This window comes from Rhipicephalus sanguineus, chromosome 6 (genome assembly GCF_013339695.2).
Source record: "Rhipicephalus sanguineus isolate Rsan-2018 chromosome 6, BIME_Rsan_1.4, whole genome shotgun sequence".
Classification (NCBI taxonomy): domain Eukaryota; kingdom Metazoa; phylum Arthropoda; class Arachnida; order Ixodida; family Ixodidae; genus Rhipicephalus; species Rhipicephalus sanguineus.
The window spans coordinates 140930163-140948615 of record NC_051181.1 but is presented as its reverse complement, the minus strand read 5'-3'; the positions used below and the strand labels follow the sequence as shown (position 1 = coordinate 140948615).

General features: G+C 45.3%; 1 protein-coding gene across 1 annotated transcript in view; it reads right to left on the bottom strand.

Annotated features, from left to right (window-relative positions):
• LOC119397606 (tubby-related protein 4) overlaps positions 1 to 18453 on the bottom strand; it is a 167294-nt gene that overhangs the window by 20497 nt on the left and 128344 nt on the right. Inside the window, exons 3-6 of the mRNA XM_037665030.2 lie at positions 8156 to 8360; positions 4704 to 4814; positions 3066 to 3214; positions 799 to 1023 (exon numbers count right to left, since the gene is read on the bottom strand). Coding sequence (XP_037520958.1) covers positions 799 to 1023; positions 3066 to 3214; positions 4704 to 4814; positions 8156 to 8360 — 690 coding nt within the window. The remainder of the gene's footprint in view (positions 1 to 798; positions 1024 to 3065; positions 3215 to 4703; positions 4815 to 8155; positions 8361 to 18453) is intronic.

Here is an 18453-nt window from a genome sequence, read left to right as displayed (position 1 = left end):
AACCGAAAAATAAATTGGAAGCCAAAAATAAATACCTTCTCAGTCACACGTATGATTCAAGGGGATATATATATATATATATATATATATATATATATATATATATATATATATATATATATATATATATATATATATATATATATATAAGCTCATGTCATACGAAAACTTCGAAAAAAACATTTTTGGTCCCATAGCCTGGCTGGCTGGTGTCGGGACCAATGGTTAGACATACCGCATAACTTAGCAAACGATACGAACAATGGCAAACGGGAACGGTACATGTATAGATACATATACTAGACTACCCAATGCACTTTTAGATACAAAGAAAAGCTCATAGATTATTTACCAAACTACAAAACTACCCGCTAACATAAAACGTTTCATGGCCGCACAAAATTGTGTGCCGCTTTCACATCGGCCGGTATAGCATTACAAATAGGAACGCCATGAAATTCTATTAGCCGCCGACCGTAGACATTTTTTTTTTTGCAACTGATAAATCAAAGCAATTGTTCGTCGCCGCTCTCGTGCTCAGCGCCGGTAACTTAAAAGTGCTTAGTGGTAGAGGGTCGTCGTGTTTTGCTATTCTGTGTATTATATCCGCATTCTATATATCTGCATATATCCGCGTATGGCTAAATGATAAATAGCTAATACTAGATAATTGCTCTTATACCTCCAACGTCACCTCCATTCAGACTCAGTCCATTGAATGAGTTACTAATGTTTTCAGTGCAACGCAGTAGCACCAGGGCGCATGCGCGTGGCAGCTCGGTCTACCACTTGACTCACCTTGACGGTTTGCCCGAAGAGGTTGGCCACCAGGGCACGCATCCTCCTGGGCAAAGGAAGCGTGTGCACGGCCGCCTCGTCCCTGAGTGCCCGGTGCAGCGTTAACCGGGACAGCAGTTGCAGCGAGGCCATGCGCCTCGTCACCCAGCCGATATGAATGACGCTACCCGTGGCTACGAATAGCCGCTTGTCGTTGTGACCCCACGTCAGCGCCGTCACTGGGCTCTGCGTGAACCGTAGACGTAACAGGTTATTCGTGCGCCTTTCTTTGTGCGTGTTACACTTCACAAGGGAGGTAATTTGGGCTATTTCGTTGTTCATGATCGTAACAGCAGTGCATACACAATGGACGAACACAAAGATACATACATTCGAGCACTGCATTCAAACTGGTTCATTTTCCCCAGAAACCCACAACCTCTAGCACTGACATCACAAGGACCACAGAATGGTATCATGCGCAGAAATTCCTTCTCTTTGTCAAGAAGAAAGATTCAAGGGGTGCTTACACACTAATGACCAAGTTTGTCCATCTCGTCATTTCCCATAATCCCACGTGTAATCTATTCCCGGATTCTCGAGACGGTGTGTAAGCACCCCTTCTTGACAATGAAAAGGAACTTCTGCCATGCTTCATTTCTGTGTTCCTCGTGATGTCGGGGCTATAAATTGTGTGTTTCTGCGAAATATAAACCAGTTGGAAGTCAGTGCTCGTAGGTCTCTTTGTGTTTGTCCGTTGTGTATGCGCTGTTTTTACGAGTATGTTACACCGTTGAATTGAACTCAGTTCATGAAAGTTGCAATAATTAAGCCGTCCTCGCGCCTATCGCGAACAAAGGGAGTTTCACGGAAAGTGCTGATATTTGTGCTGGGTGACCAATATTATCTTATGTAGCCTTTCTTTTACATTTTCACATTTATTTCGTATATCTTGCAAGATATCCTTTATCTCATTCTGCTTCAAACGCTGCTTTTTTGTTATCTTGCTTTCCTGTTCTAATGCTACATTCGTTTTCTTCTGGACACCGTATATAATCACCGCGTACTCAGTTTAGTTAAAAATTAGCTCTTACTCCTAGATCTCGTCATGGTATAGTGTTATGACATAACGCGATATGTCATTCACATTTACTGAAATACTATCTAGCACTAACCTAGCAACCTCAAAAATTACTGTCTGTCACAAAGCACAGCTTGAGAAGTACTCTTGTTGAGGGCGCTTTCGATTCAGAGAGACAAACAACACCACTCATTGCGAAACACACAGGAAATCGCCGTTTTCCTAATAAGGAACGTAACTCTGCCTAGCAAACGAACATTTAGTTCAAAATCGAAAGCTAACACGGCAAAAGTTAAAGAGAACGCATCAGCACTGATTTCATGAGAGTTCTTAACTAGTTAGCATGACCATCACATGAATTAACATGGTTTCGAGCCGTGAAGAATAATTTTGGACGGCGCCTTATTTCGACTGAAGTTGTCGCTATACCTAAACCAGTGCAGAAATCACAATCTGCAGCTCACTAGCTTCGGCGTTAAGTGTTGGACAGTGAAGCGGAGGGAAATTTACGTAGCTCTCTCTCGAGGGCACAACCTGCGGTGAAGATCAATAAACGGCCTCCGAAGTCGGCTGACCTATGCCGCCTACAGAGCGCTTCCCGATCATGAAGGCCACGCTAACCGAAGCGCAGTTACCGCTTCTGTCGATAGGCGGGGCTACCTTCCTGTCTCCGGCGCCGATGAAGATTCTGAACTCAATCAACTGAACGTATTTTTCGGTTTTAAAATATGGTGCTGCAATCGGTAATGTGAGTGTTAACGGCTCAGGAAGCACAGCGTCCTCTTTCTTTATTTTGTCTTTGACTAAGCTCAAAATAAAAAGGGAATGTAGCCTGACCCGTTAATCCTGATCATTGTTTTTTGTCAGTCCACTTGAAAACGCTTCGTACAACGCAAAAGCACGCTATTCGCTTACATGCAAAAGAAACATCAAATTTTTAATAACATCTGCCGTTTCACGTGCCAAAACCACAATATGATTGAGGCACGCCATAGTGAAAGGCTCCGGAAACTTCGACCATCTGGTGCATTTTAACGGGCGCTGACATCGTACAGTACACAGGCCTCTAGCATGTGGCCTTGATTGAAATGCGATCGCTGCGGCCAGGATCGAACCCGCGACCTCCGTGTCAGCAAACCATCAGATTTTTATAATGTGGCCAACGAATAGTTTATCACATGTAATCTGTACCACAACTACACTGTACCTGTGTGTACGGTATGGAGGCCACGAAACGAAGCAGTCCTGCGTCCGTGTAGAAGTGGATCCGATTCCGGCAGTCGCCGTCGGTAGACTCCGATGCGACGCCGGCAACAGCGAGCACTTCGCCGCTGTTAGACCACTCCACTTTGATGTCTGCGAAAAGATGGAATGCGAATTTCTTCGCGCTATGTGACTTTACAGATGAGTTTTTGCGTGTTATACATTCATTAACTGGTTTCCCAGTCGTCTAGTGTGTTTGTGTCCGTTCACTCTTTCGTTGCACTCATAGGCGTGCGCAAGGTTCCCCTTCAGGGGTCGAAGGCGCCACCTCCCCCCCCCCCCCCTTGCGCACGCCTATAATTCCACTTTTAGGAGGTTAACATGGCTCCAGCCAAGTTTTAGAGATCCCGACGTTTCGGGGCCGATTCGGTCCCTTCCTCAGGGGGTGACTGGTTTGGTCATGGAAGCTTCTCCCCGACTTGTTCCACCGCGGCTCCGGATTTCCCTTTCCCTAACGTTTCGGAGGCCGTGAACGTAAACCGAGGGCATTGTTCCTAGGGACCGGTTCACATTTGCCGGTGTGTTTTGAATATGCCACGACTCGAGCAAGAGCCTCCTTCCCAGATTCCTTTCTGTTTCCAGAACAGAAGCGCCGTCGAAGTCGATCTTATGGTCGTGCTTTTCACAGTGCTCTGCAAGAGCGCTGCGTTGCATTTCCATCTTCCTGACGTCATTCTTATGTTGGCGCATTCTTTCTGGGAAGCACTTGCTCTCGCCTATGTAGCTAGCTGGGCATTGCGAACGCGGCACCTTGTACACCACGCCTTGGTGTTGTTCCCTCGGGGGTCGATCCTTCGGCCGCGGTAGCAGGCGGGTGAGCGTCGACGCTGGCTTGTGTATCACCGTGACCCCCTTTTTTCTAAGAATCCTGGCGAGCTCTTCACTGATGCCCGGCCCATATGGTATGACAATGCGCTGGTCTGGCTTCTTGGATTCCGTTGTGGCCGGTGGGGTGGCCGGGGAGGGGGGAGAGGGGTCGCGTAGCGTGTCTTTCGGCACACGGCGCGACACTCGGCGAATGAAAGCGTTGGTGTATCCGTTCTTTTGAAGCTCGGCGACGACCCTCTCCTCTTCTCTCTTTCTCTCCCCCTCCGACGTGCAGATTGTTCTTGCACGTGAAAAGAGCGCCGAAACTACCGAATCTTTGTGGGCGGTCGGATGACAGGACGTGAAATGCCCAGCCAGCCAGCCAGCCAGCCAGACAGATTTCTGTCAAAATGTTTACATTTAAGTTATAATTGCACTGTATTTTTGTAGCCTGTAAAGCGTGCTTCTTTGAAAACAGGCAATTACTGTGGCAAAGCCCTACTGCGGCAAGAAGTAAAAAGAAGGTTTGCAAACTATTATATATTGGCCAGCGAAAAGGCTCGAACGATTGCAAGCGGAAAAAAGTTAGAAGAACTTTTGTAGTGAAGATAAAGAAAGCTACACAGGAAAATATTACAATTTCAAAAGCAGCGGCACTTGAAGTGCAAGCTTATGCAATTGATGAATAGTGAAGTCATTCATACGTAATGACGCTCAGACGAGGTCGCTTGAAAACACACAAGGTATATATGCAATATAACTTCACTCTCCGTACCTTTGAGACCAGTGTTGATGATGGTAGGCGAGATGTCGTCATAATTCTTCATGACATGAATGGCTCCGTTGCTGAAGCAAACGGCCAGGACGGATAGCTTGGATTCGGGAGCTGCGTGAGGTGAGCAAGAAGGCGAACACAAAGTGATTTCGGTTATTGACTGTTCCGTGCCAGCATCGCCGTATCGCATTCACTCGATTCGAAGCTCACGCCGGAGGGCTTCACTGTGAAATGCAAAAGCCCACTGTTATTTCTCCTGCGAATGTATCAGTGTCTCTGTCACGAATACGACCGCATTTACCAGTCTGTATCGTTGAGTAGCAGTGTAGGAAGAGTGCATAAATAGCAGCACTGTATTATTCGCGTGTAAGCACGCTTAATAGAGAGCGCATTGCAGGCAAATATATTTTAACACTACTTGCGGATGGAGTATTTATTACCTCGAAGTGGAATAAATATCAATAACTTTTTCAAAGTTGTAAATTGATTGCCAACCTCTGCTCGGAAATGTTCACTTCGAATGTTAGTGATCTTAGTTACCTCACAATAAAGTAGGTTCCTTACTTCTTGATACGGACTATCTATGTGTTATTAAATCACAAACTGCAAAATTAGCAAATGTCATAAAGGTGTATCCAAGGTGTATCCCAAAGTTGTATTCATCGAAGGATGTGAAACCTAAGTACGCCAAGAAATACTAGATGTGCATCTCGACCCGCTAGCACCCTACATTATTTGGAGTTTACGTAAGCTTCCTGAGCTATTTATATACGTGCTTCAATTGTTACAATTCTGAATTCTGCTGGGAATCTCTGTTGAAAGCGCTGACACTAAACCCGTCTCACGAGTCGTGACTTACGTCATCATCTGCATCAGCCGTCGCCCAAAAGCTGCCACTGCTGAGTTACTCAAGATCTTTGCAGACTCCAGGCTACAGAAGGTTGTCGCAACTTTTTAGAATGGAGAGAGTGCATATCGTAGCGTTCATACCTGAATACATTTTTTTTTGTTTTTATTCACTGAACGAAGAAGATGGATCGGGCTTCAACGATTGCCCATGCGAGCTTTCTTAAGAATCTAAACAGTATTCCCGAGTCTGTGGGAGTCCCGTATCCTTAAATAAACTTGAACCTATGCGCTCTTGATCGTGCATGCCATACAGTGTGGTGAAGGGGCGCTTTGGAAGGGACACAAACATACCGTAAGAATGCGTTCAAATCAGTTATTCAGTTGGTGAACGGTTGTGCCTAACTCAAGATAGCTTGCGCTAGAACAAAAAGCTTGGTTCAACATCTGAAGCCCAGGATGCAGTATTGCGAATCAATTTTTTTTATCAGAGCCAAGATAAATCGCATGTGTTGCCTCACACGCCTACGAGGAACATCTAAATTCGAGCAACAGAATCAAATAAAAATATACAGAAAAGACTCGCTGCGATCGTAGGCGCACGTCTACTCGCCTGCACATGTGTTGCATCAGGAATTCGGAGAAGAAAAGACGCAGAAAGAAGCTTATCGGAGCGCCCGCATGAAATCACTAAAGATAGAAGACGCGTCAGCGTCCTTTTGAGATCAACTCTACCGGGGTGCGAAAAACACCCAGCGAAATCTCACGTACTCAAGGGAAGCGACAACTGCAGGCGTTTATTCCGCGAAGACGACGCCACTCATATCACGCACTCGCTCCTTTCCTTCCAGTGCGAAGAACCAAGGCATCACACGTTTAGTATGCTCAATAGCCTCAAAGTTCAAAGTATTCCCTTACCCCGACGTCCTAATCGACTCTGCGGTTTACATTCCTGTAATATTTCTGACAACACCCTATAGAATTATCCAGCTAACGTAGCAAAACATTTGCTTCTTCATTGCGTGCAACTGCTAGGCTACGTATGTGAAAAAAAAATTTACTACCATGCTCGCGCTAAAGCAGCATGCAATGTTTGTTGAATCAGCGTACGTCGTAACGTTCTAAACATAATAAAAAGCAAAAGCCGGAAATGTTGTCGTTAGAGCTCTTGATTCAGATCTCGCGTTTTTGTCGAGTCGCGACGCAGAGAACGTGATGCCTGGTAGAACGAGGCAGTCGATTCGAATACACTGACACGCCACTTAGCGATTGACATCTTGGTTATAAATATTTCAAACATCGATTTGCCGTGCGAAGGCCAGTGGTATACTCTCGACGCTGCAAGTCAATTCGTATGTACACACAGCGACAAAAGAAGCAAATGAAAGAAAAAAAAATAGAACATCAAGACAAGAAAGTTTTCATTTTCATACCGCGCATGCTGATGAGGAAAAGAAATGGAGAACACTCAGAAAGAGTGCTGCGTATCGACGAACTAGCATCTAAATTAGATTAGAATAAGGATATAATATGAATACGGCAGCGAATAAAAAAAAGAAAAATAAAACGTCGAAGACTGCATGAACATATAGCAATTATTAGCGATCAGTGAAAACCACTTATTTTTGTTCACAGCACTGCAGAAGACAGAATGTGGTGTCCTGTATGTTGTTCCTTATAGCCATGCTAATTCTTTCGCGCGTTGGCTCGCGATTGGTCCTTTCGAAGTAGCCCCCTTCATTAATTCTGGACCGTTGCCTCTGTATCTTCAGCACGTATCGCCGCAGTGGCTCAGATGGTTTACCCGTATGCTTGGGGAATAATGATGGTTCCTACTTCAAGGTACTGGTGGCCATTGGACGCATGCTTTTGCTAGGAGCTGAAGGCTGGGAACAATCTATTATGCCGCTATAAAGCTTGAACGAGGACTGGAAATGATCACAGGTGCGAAATAACACGCATACCAAGCTGGACATGGAGATCGTTTCGAGCCGTGTTCCAAGTGGCCCGACCACAGACGGCACTAATCATACAACGCCTGTAAAATCCAAACACTTCGTTCTAAGGTAAACCGGGCTTTAAGTAAGATGCAGGACAATATGCCTGAAGACATCAGAGCAGCGCGTCCCAACGCTGCCGCTTATTACCGCGAAATAACCAAAGAATCTCGTGCCACGCGCCAGCCACCGCCAAACTGTTTTTTCTTTTCTTTTTGCGCGCACTATCTTTGCTGTTATTAACAAAGCCTGCACAATCTAGAGCGGTTACGGCGTGCAAGTTAACACAAACAGTGCAGCCCGTTTAGGATACCCATCGTTTAGGTTGCTTCTTTAGGATACTTCTTTCATGCGCGAGCCTAAAGCGATCCATACATAAAACAGCGCAAATGATTGTTCTTGGTTCGGCTTCTAGTCTGTAGAACACGCACAAACAGGTGCGGTGCCAGAGACTTTCTACAACCGACACTGAGATTAATGGTGCTGTATACAAAACGTGCCATCAAGGTCAGTGGTAATGGTCAGTGTTGGCTACAACACTATTTTTACGCTTTTACCCTGCTCCAATCACAGTTGTTGAAGCGCCAAAATTGACACAATCGCTCTTACCCTGTGCGGGCGGGACGGAGGAGGCGTCTCCATTGGAGGCCGCCGCTGTTCGGCTGTTCTCGTCGTCTGCCTCTTCCATCTTGAACTTCTCGCAGGACCACGCCATGGCAACGATGGCGGCGTCCTCATTCAGGGTCACCTGAGCCACTAGCTCGCCGTGCATGTCGTTCACCAGGATTTGACCGTTCGATGTGCCGAACAATACCTGCGGTTATATAGGTAAAGAGTACAATTTAGCAAGAGCACCAGGGGTATTAGAATGAAGGCGGGTGTCACAAGAGCGAGCGAGCGGGAGAGAGAGAGACGGAGAAGCAAGGAAGGCCACGGAGGTTAACAAGACGCCCGTCCTGTTTGCTACCCTGCACCGGGGATAGGAATAAAGGGGCGAAAGGTGAGACAGAAGAAAAAAGAGAGGGGGACAGAATCACACGCACACTTGGGGGGGAGGGCACATCAAGTCCACAGGCGGTCGCATAGGTCCCTTGGCTTTAGGTATTTCAGTAAAGCATTGACATCGCCTTGCACCTTCAACGGGACTCGTGCTTAGAACTGAGACATATTCTGGGCCCATGGCAAAGCAGCACCTGTGCGTTGCGCGCCACGAAAGCGTTGCTGACTTTTTTGAGGGCCACGAGCCTGAACAAAACTTTGTAGCCGTAGCCGTCTGTTAGTCCAGTAGGCGTCTGTTATCTCAACGTAAATAAAAGTAGGAGCCTCAGTAGAGAGAGAGAGAGAGGAGAGAGAGAGAGAGAGAGTATGTGTGTGTGTGTGTGTGTGTGTGTGTGTGTGTGTGTGTGTGTGTGTGTGTGTGTGTGTGTGTGTGTGTGTGTGTGTGTGTGTGTGTGTGTGTGTGTGTGTGTGTGTGTGTGTGTGTGTGCTGTTACACGCTTATCAGTGTAAATATCATAATCATCAACCAGCACCTGGAGTAGCATGTCAGGCGAATAGCCAGGCTAACATCTCCAGCATTTCATTAAAACATTTCTCTCTCTCTCGAACCATAGACTTCATAGGGTTGTAGTTCCTGCTTTTCTAATCCCCGTATTTCGGGCTCTGATAAGTTATGTCACCGTTAGTCATTGTACGTGTTAATCTCGGCCTTCGGCGCCACTGTTCCCGTTATGTGTATATTTTGTTTTCTGTTTTTCGCAATAAACCCGAGTTGTAAGTAAGAGACTGTTGTTGTCTGCCCTATTCCACGTCGTCCTTTAATCGCTTCACCCTCATTAACATAGGATTCAAGCGAGGCAGTGCATAAAACGTTTCTGTTGTTAATTTGAGACCCTTGTGTTCATCCAGCCTTGACGTGGTCTTCTTCTGTTGTAAATTAGTGCTTGAAGCGATTTTACAATCCGATACTGCGAGATCACTGCGTTGTGATGCAGCGATTCTTAACACGTTTTACATTCGTGGCAGCCAGCTTTCAGCGTAAGTAATACACACTATGCTGGTCTGGCCGCTCCAATTTGACACTATCCAACCAGATAGCGGTCGACCACTTTCTTCCATTTAAACAAAAATATAATAACAGATTGATGGTTACATCTCGTTCAAACATTAAAAAGCACTCAGTAAGTCCCCGTGAAAAAGCGGTGCTGTTGCTCGGTCTGGTGGGGCGAGACTGCCAATGCAATCTTGTGCCCTTTCTCTCGTCGGCAGTGCTTTCATTCTCTACGACAGCCGATAGAAAAGATGCCCAACTGCGCTATCAAGGTCACACGTGTCGCCCGTTCGAGGTGGGGAAGGGAGGACGAGAGGTTTGAAGACAGGAAAACACGCTATTCTTTCAGCCCCAGTTGGGAGCAGGGCTCAGCATATGTGGGGGAGGAACGCTCCCTCTAAGGCGGCACTTCAAAGACGAGCATGGCCGCTCTCTTCAAGAGGGTATAGAACACACGCAGTTTGTACGCTTAGTAATACATACATATTTTTGCAAGAAGCTTTGTTATTAGCCGTTGCGTCACGTCGCACGTACCACGAGTTTATAAACGAAAGTTTTATGGAGTTTTACTATCGTTGCCAGTTTATACTGACTTGAGCTTCTAACAAAACTTCCATCGCGAAAGAGCGATACCGCTGAGCTTGCCCTAGCTGGGTTCTTCGAGTATTGAGCTGCTTCATTACCGCCAGCGTGTGCTTCACGCCGACACCCGTGTGTCAGGCGCGAATACTTCACCCGCTCGCTCATGCGTTGCCAGGTCGGTTACTAGGCGTGGTTAATGTGCTCCAGGCAGCGATCTATGCACTAAGCTATACTCTTCCGCGAACTTACCCAGTTCTGATACCTTTTGGAATGCACCGCGGAAAGTTCTTTATGAGACGATGTTCTTACGTGTTTGTTTCGTACCTGCGAACGGAGGCTTGTCGTGCGGGTTTGTTTTGCGCCGCTTCACGGTCTAGCGCGTTGTAAACGCGCGGTAAGCAGAACGAAAGAGGAGCGCTTAACGCGAAGGACGCTACGTCGTCTCCCGACAGATGATGAACGGCGGTGCAACATTATGCTGGCGTTCCCATCGATCCATCTCTATCCCGCGCACACGGCGAGGATGGTATAGCCAGGCTCTAGAGCTGGGGGTTCTGCCGCCGCCTCCTGCGGCAGCTGCCAGCGTGTGCGCGAAAGTGTTGCTACTTCGCGGCAGTTGCTGGGTGCGCCAAGGGTAAAAGAGTGCACACACGCACACGTGCCAGAGAGACAGAGGATTCTGTTCTTCACTTGCAACATAGCCTGAACATTTGTGTGCAGTTAGGCGTGACGTGTGGTGGCCTCGTGTTCACTAACGCTTGATAGATAGCCTTGTTTCGGCGTAATATTAATCTGTCGATTCGTGGAGGTCATTACAGCGTTACGTGAAACCATCTAGTATAGATGTGATGGATTGGCAACGGTTGTCTTAATTAGAAGCCTCTGGGATGCATGTGCGCGCGTTTGCACCAAACTCGAGATGTCTTGCGGCAAGGATCTATAGAGTAGAAACAAACGAAGAAACACCAGAAATGTCTAGTTTAAATATCCCTCGTAATGTGAGAGCAGGGCCTCCATCCGCAATACTCATGGTCGGTGAAGCGGAAGCCAGATGAAAATTAGAAAAAAAATGTAAAACAAACATTAAAACAGCTGCACGTAAAGCTAACAAAACGCTGATGTGCTTTCAGAGCTCTTCCTGGCGCCATGGCCACCTGTGACTGTGAAATGAGCAATGATGGGTGAGTATACGGCCGTAGTTATGAGTGGTTATATTTTTCCCTTTATCCCCCGCATTTCCTTTCTTTTGCTTTCTTTATTATTTGTGAGGGTCCAGATTGCCTGGGATGGTACGCAGATAAAGCTAACCGTTTTCTTTAAGTTTTTCTTGTCTTTTTGGATCCTGAATGACTCAAATGTATGCTAAACACCTTTTCGCGTAGCAAAAGACACCGCTTTGTCGGCTCTTCAAGTGCCGTGCTACTACTGGTTAGAAAGAAAGTGTTGTTTAACGCTCACGCAAGATGTATGCGCATACAACCGAGGAGGTGACCCTCACAACCAGTAACTACCTACACTACGCTGGTGACAATCTACACTGCGCTAGTAACAACCTATGCACAACACTGAGGACATTGTAGACGATTACGCCTACTATGAGCTGTGCCCAAGTTGGCTCGGCAACTACCTACACGACACTAGTAACATCCTACACAATACTAGTAACAATATGCACTACACTGGCGACGATCTGCACTACACCAGTAATGACCTACACTGGGGACATCGTAGACGATTACGCCAACGAAGAGCTGTGTCCACATTGGCTCGGCATTCCGTAACTACCTAAACTACACTAGGAACAACCTACACAACACTAGCAACAGCTACACTATACATTAGTAACAATGTACACTACGCTAGTAACAACCTACTACACTGGGGACATTGTAGACGATGACGCCGATGAAGAGCTGTGCCGATGTCGGCTCGGCAACTAGTAACTACCTGCACTACACTCGTAACAACCTACACAACACTAGAACACATTTGCACCATACTCTGGCGACAATCTACACTACACTAATAACAACCTACACTGGGGACACTGTAGACGATTACACCACAGAAGAGGTGTGCCCACGTCGACTCTGCTACTCTGCAGTGCTGCACGAAATTGGGTCGACACGGGGAGCTCCTTTTTCGTCAGCCACGTGAAAAAGGAGCCGCGAGGGAATCCGCACGCGCCTGAGATAACGGATGAAGCGAGCGCCGGAGACGTCTGGAGGGCGGCTTCATCTATCAGGAACGGTGAGGGGTACGGAGAAGAAGACGGTACATGACGGTGGCCTGTGAAGACTGCGCCGAGCTGCAGATAAAAGAGCGTACCGCCACGTACACCCCTCCAAGTTACTAGGAAGAAGTCTACAGAACACCTGCGTGTTACGGCGCCGCAGCTTTTGAACTTCAGGCAACACGGCACAAATGACATTTTGGCACTTGGCAGGCCGGTGTTGGGGAGCATTTGCTCCTCTTTTTTTATCTTATGGACGACGCTTCGATTTCTCATCAGTGATACTACGCGCAGCCAGGGTGCTTTAACAACGCGTGAGAGAAGGAGATTGCTTAACTGAGTGCTGTTTTTCTTCTGTCACGCCTTTGTTGCTGTGGAGAAACTGAGGTAGAGGTTGCCTCCACTACAATAAGATTTAATGTCTTACAACAACAACAATATCAGAAAAAACACTCAACTGTCTTACTGTCTATATTAGGAATGAACGAAAATATGTACCAATCAATCTATCTTTAATAAATATAAGAGTGCCGCCATGAAGAGTTCACCCGAAATAAACCATGTCTCATCGCAGTTAACCAGATGACTTAAGTACATCGTTTTCATACGTTTGCACTGGCGTCGTCTCGTACTAACATGGACGATGGGACCGAAAACATAAGTCAGCTCAAGCTCAGTCCACAGTAATCAAAACTAGGGTAATATTTCACACGTAGCAGTAGAGAATTAGGTATAACTAACGCTAATCTAAGCACAAGAAAGATCACTATCTGCTTCAGACTTGGTATGATTGTTCAAAACATCCGGTATGATTTACAACGATATCGTGTTACTCGTAAGCATGCTAGCCTCCATTAACGGGCTTCCGGAAATCACTACTGCTGGAGCACAAGCCGTAAAACCTGCTGTATGTCGAAACGTGTACCGGAATTCCGTGAAGTTATGTTCGTATGTTAATTTTGGTATATTCACATGTGATAAAAAAATAAATGTATATACAAAAACTTTTCGGTCGCCTTTCATGCACCCATGCTCTTCTAGCTTTGAAGTAACGCATTGTTCAAAAGCTCGCTTCAGTATAAATAGATTAAACAGTTGCTAAACAGTCCGCGGCAGTAGCGCATCTACTTCAAAGTATTCGGAAAACAGACGTCTAAGCTATCCACTTTTCAAGTAATGGAAATCACAGCCGAAAGTTTTGGAGCGCTGAAGATCATCTCTTTAGTTTAAAAAAACAGACGTCTATTGCATCTCTCACTGTTTTAAAAGATCACTCGATGGCGTGCTTGTAGAAAATAAGCTCTTAAATTTACGTTTGATCGGGTTCTTTATCCACATCGCTAGGTTGATCGAACATTTACATATGCGGAAGAAACTGGCTGCTTGGCGAAACCAGAAGGATCTATGGTGTGTCCAACTCGATATATGTAAATCTTGAGCTTCTCGTAACCACGGAATGTGGCTTACAAAATGCCGTGTCGTTACTCGCAGCAGTGCATATCGTGAGTCTTAGTGATTTCAAATGCAGAATGCATTTCTTCGAGCTTAGTGAATTTTCCGCTGTAAGCTTCGAACCTGCCCAACCTTTCTTTCGTTTTTTTTGTCTTTTCTCTTGTGTAAGAACGTCGCCAACTCTTTTACGATCGGCAGCGCTTGTCGGATCACTTCTGTACATTAGTTGAAGGAAAATTTTGTCCAGACGAAACCGTTCCGATGTAATCACGTGAAAGCATCGCAATTGCGTTTGCCGCATATTTAACTAGTATAGATGCAAACATTCCACTGCAATCACGCGAAAGCATCACAATTGCCTCTTCCCCGTATTTGCCTAATCATGTTTACAAGAACATATGCCCTGCCTCGCAAATCACTAAGGACCAGCGAATATTGTTGTCGTGTATTTAAGTTTACGAATTTATAACGAAAGAAACCAGCAGATTCGTTGTATGCTATGCTGCTGTGGTGACATGGTCCAGTGGAAAACGGTTTGTCAAAACGTCGACAAAAATTGAAAAGAAAACCCAGTTACAGAAAGCAGTACAAAGCACACAGTAGAGGCATACCTAGCATTTAGAAAATTGCGCTTTGCGACTGGTGCGAGAGTTTGAGGATATACAGGAAATTACGGAAAATTACTCAAGTTCTGTCACTTGCGCACTTGCACAGTGCGTCGTTTGAGAACTGTGTCGCGTATCGCGACGATAAGTGACACGAATAAGGTATCATTTAGAAGCGTGATACCAAACAAACTTGAATTGGTAGGCACTATGCGACCACTGCACCAAATTATTATTAAAAGAAAGAAAGAAAGAAAGAAAGAAAGAAAGAAAGAAAGAAAGAAAGAAAGAAAGAAAGAAAGAAAGAAAGAAAGAAAGAAAGAAAGAAAGAAAGAAAGAAAGAAAGAAAGAAAGAAAGAAAGAAAGAAAGAAAGAAAGAAAGAAAGAAAGAAAGAAAGAAAGAAAGACAACTTCAGGAAAGATGTTAGGGAACCTCAGTAAAACTAGTAAAACTGAGTATAAAACGGCATTCCATGCCAACTCACTCAAAAGGAAATAGAGGAAGAAAGAAATAAGTAACGAGCTAAAAAGAGGCAGCTGTTTTATAAAAGATGTTGGAAAAACTGACGATAAGCTCAGCACAAAATTCCATTAAATGCACATTTATCCCAAAATCATAGTAGAAAAACAAAGATGGGGAAAAAAGGCAGAAAAAGACGGACACAAAACAACGTTTTCCCGATTTCTCGCCCCCAGGGTACTTTTTATATTGCCAGAAAGACGCCGCTATTGTGTTCCCCTGAACGGGCACACGGGGAATTCAAAAGCGTCAACTATGTTTGTCGCGGTTTTTTTCCGTCTGACGGGGCGTTGACACGAAAGCAGACCACGAAACCTCACCGTTGCTCTTCCGTCCTGCAGCGTTTTGATGCGCTTCGCTCTGACGAACGCTTCGAGGTTGCAAAGAGAAGAAATAATTTCCACTGTGTCAGTGCAATACTCAGACAAAAAATTCGTTTAATTCAGAAGCGCGGCTTGTATTGCGCCGTTTTTTTTATTTAAGTCTTTCTTTTTCGGGCACTTAGTCACGGCTCCGCTCTTTCGCGAATGCTATCCCTAAAATTTATGTCCCCGGCCGCTTGGAATTCTTCGGCGCAGGTATTTCGGTCTCGCGAAGAAAAACATCGCGAAGAAAAAGAAACAGAAAATTTGAGAGTACAGAAAGGAGAGTGTATGTTGTTTTTTTTTAGAGTAAAGGACCCAGTTTGGACCGTTTATTTTGAGTGGCTTCTGCGAGCTGCGTTTGGCAGCGTGCGCAGATGTTCTTGGATATTTATCAAATTTACTTGAAATTCTTTCGTTCCGTTTCTCGTATTGCCCATCTTATTTTTGTTTATACTTCTGTAATGCGCCAAGTGACTCGCTAAATTTCTCTGCAATTGCCAAGTATTATGTTACGCCACATCACTTCTATAAACTTACGTAAACGAGGGTATGGTCTGCAAAAACAAAATTAAAAAACGACGCGTCATGCGTTAACGCTTCCTAGTAATCGAAGCTCTTTAAAGCGACCAATATATCTGAAAGCCATTTTATTTTAAAAGCAAGTCACTTCATGCATGAGTATACTTAATGGGGGCGTTCACCGAAGTTGATATGTTATGATCGCAACCGCGCGGAATTTTAACCGCACGATAATTAATGTTTAGGTGAGTCATTCCGCACACACGACACCCCTTCAGAATTGATGATAAAATTGGACGACAGAATTGGAGAACAGATTAAAGGCGTATCGTTCAGTCATGTGCGCCAAAACAACGGAAGTGATTCCGGCCCGAACGACAGAGAAATTAGACGACATTTCTAAGCCTATAACAAAGATACGCACTGCGCAAAATTACTTCCGCGTGGTGTCAACGTTTTCGCGTTCCTTCAAGCTTCTTCATTTGACGCTTCCTCAACCTGAAAAAAAAAACAAAATGTACGAGCGACATAAAATTTGCTCAGCTTAGAAACAGAATAGGAGGCGTAGAAAGAACAACAAGAAATGAGTATAAATAAATGTGAACTGAATATAAAGCAGGCTGTTTAAAAGCAGCACAGTGCGCCAGCGTATCCTCCACAGGAGGCACTCGTATTGCTCTCCAAGTTTTCGAGCTCGTATATTTTGTCTTCTTTACGGAGCTTCGAACGGAGCACGGCTAGCACGTAGACGCGCTACATGCTTCACGAGATAAAAAGGGGACCAGATAGCGTGAAAGAAGTGTGCGGGATAACCTGCTGCGCGCGGTGTGCTCTTGAAGCGCAAGAAACCGCGCGCACGGGAGCGAAATGACAGCCCTTTCTGCATATCTCTGTAGTTCCGGTCCGCAACATTTGCAAGGATGACAGAGTTACATTAAGAAGGAAAGGATATAGTGATAAAGAAGTGGAACGTCGTTGCGCTTATCTTGTCCTTACGTAGGCAGCGCGTCCTTTAAGGACGTTTTATTTCCCATTCTCAAAAACGGCGATACTTATGCGGAGTGAAAGATGGAAGGAAGACATCCGTTTATGGGGCTACGCGCGCGGGCAAAACGCGCGCGTGGGCGGCGCATGAAAGTGCAGCGTGGCGTCAGATTCGTGGCGCTGCGTTCTTTTTTTGTCCATCACATAGTTTTATCTTGAGGACAGGGTAGCTAGTGGCACGGCCGCTCGATCCATTTTTTTTTTATCGAGTGCCCATGCTAGTGGCCACCCCTTTTGGTAACGGCATCATACGCCGTTACCAAAAGTAGGACTGGTTCTGCCACTCGATACGACGATTTCTGACCCAATTCAACCTGTCTCAAGTTTCCTTATTTAGCGACCGCATGTACTCGTATACAACCAGAACTGGTTAGTGTCGCTTAATGTTGATTAATAACGGCCACGTGTTGGCGAATAAAGCCGAAGTCGAAGTTTATTGCAGTTTTTTTATAAGATGCAATGCATTTAAGATTTTTCGGGATGCAACAAAATTAAGCTTCCCAACGACATTAATGTCACGTAAAACACTGTAAATGGCCAGAATGTGGACCTAATGCTGGTTATTATTGGTTATTCTTGGCTAAGGGATAGTTAACTGGTGGCTCCATTTGGATAAATGATTGCTAACGCTGGCTGTAGTGTTGGCTATTGTTAGGTACTATTGGCTTCCGTCGGCTAATATTGGCAGTACGCAGTTGTAAAAGCAACGACATTCTCTTCATTCAATCCCAATCCACCGACTGAGTTGTCTACAAACCTTTAACGTCATTTGCTAGCCGGTGTAGCGTGACGACGCTTTTGTATGAAGTGCACGGATCCTCACGCTCTGCGATCGCATGACGAATTATTGTAAGCTTTGAAATGATGACGTTTTGCAACGGTGCCCTTTCATGCGGGACAAAGCTGCTTAAAACAATGTGCTAAGCGCTAAACCCCCGAAGGACGACTTTTCATAATCTTCCAGATTTTAATCAGCGTTTCCGTCCTAATCAAAGGTACTAGCATTCACATTAGATGGTTTAGCAGCGGGTAACCTCGTTTCAATATCATTTCTCAGCGGCAGAATGGGAACAATTAAGATTATCCGGGTGTGCTCCCGGTGCTGCGAAAGCTGGGACTGCGAGATTTCAGAAAGCGTAAGTTGTTTACATGGTCGCAAATGAGTATGTACTTCATTAAATACAAAGCGCACGTGAACAGGCAGACAAACGGGCCGCAGATGATTGCTAGAGCCTCAAGACTTACTTATGTCGTTGTAGATTGGGCAAGACAACCAAGCATTACGAATCCATTCGAAGCATTCTCTTCGAACTCTTTTCAAAGCAAACCACGTACCTGCTTTCAAACTAATGGAGCAATCAGGTGGTTGTGCTAGAGATGAAAAGAGCGCGCTTTGGTGGTCACTGAATACACTCGGCTATGCATGTTTGTACATCATTCGCAATTATTAAAATGACTTTCTATTGCTTTGACAACCATGGTAAATTGAAGCTGTCATTTCAACACTCCTCCTTTTTACCGTCCAGAAACTGTGACT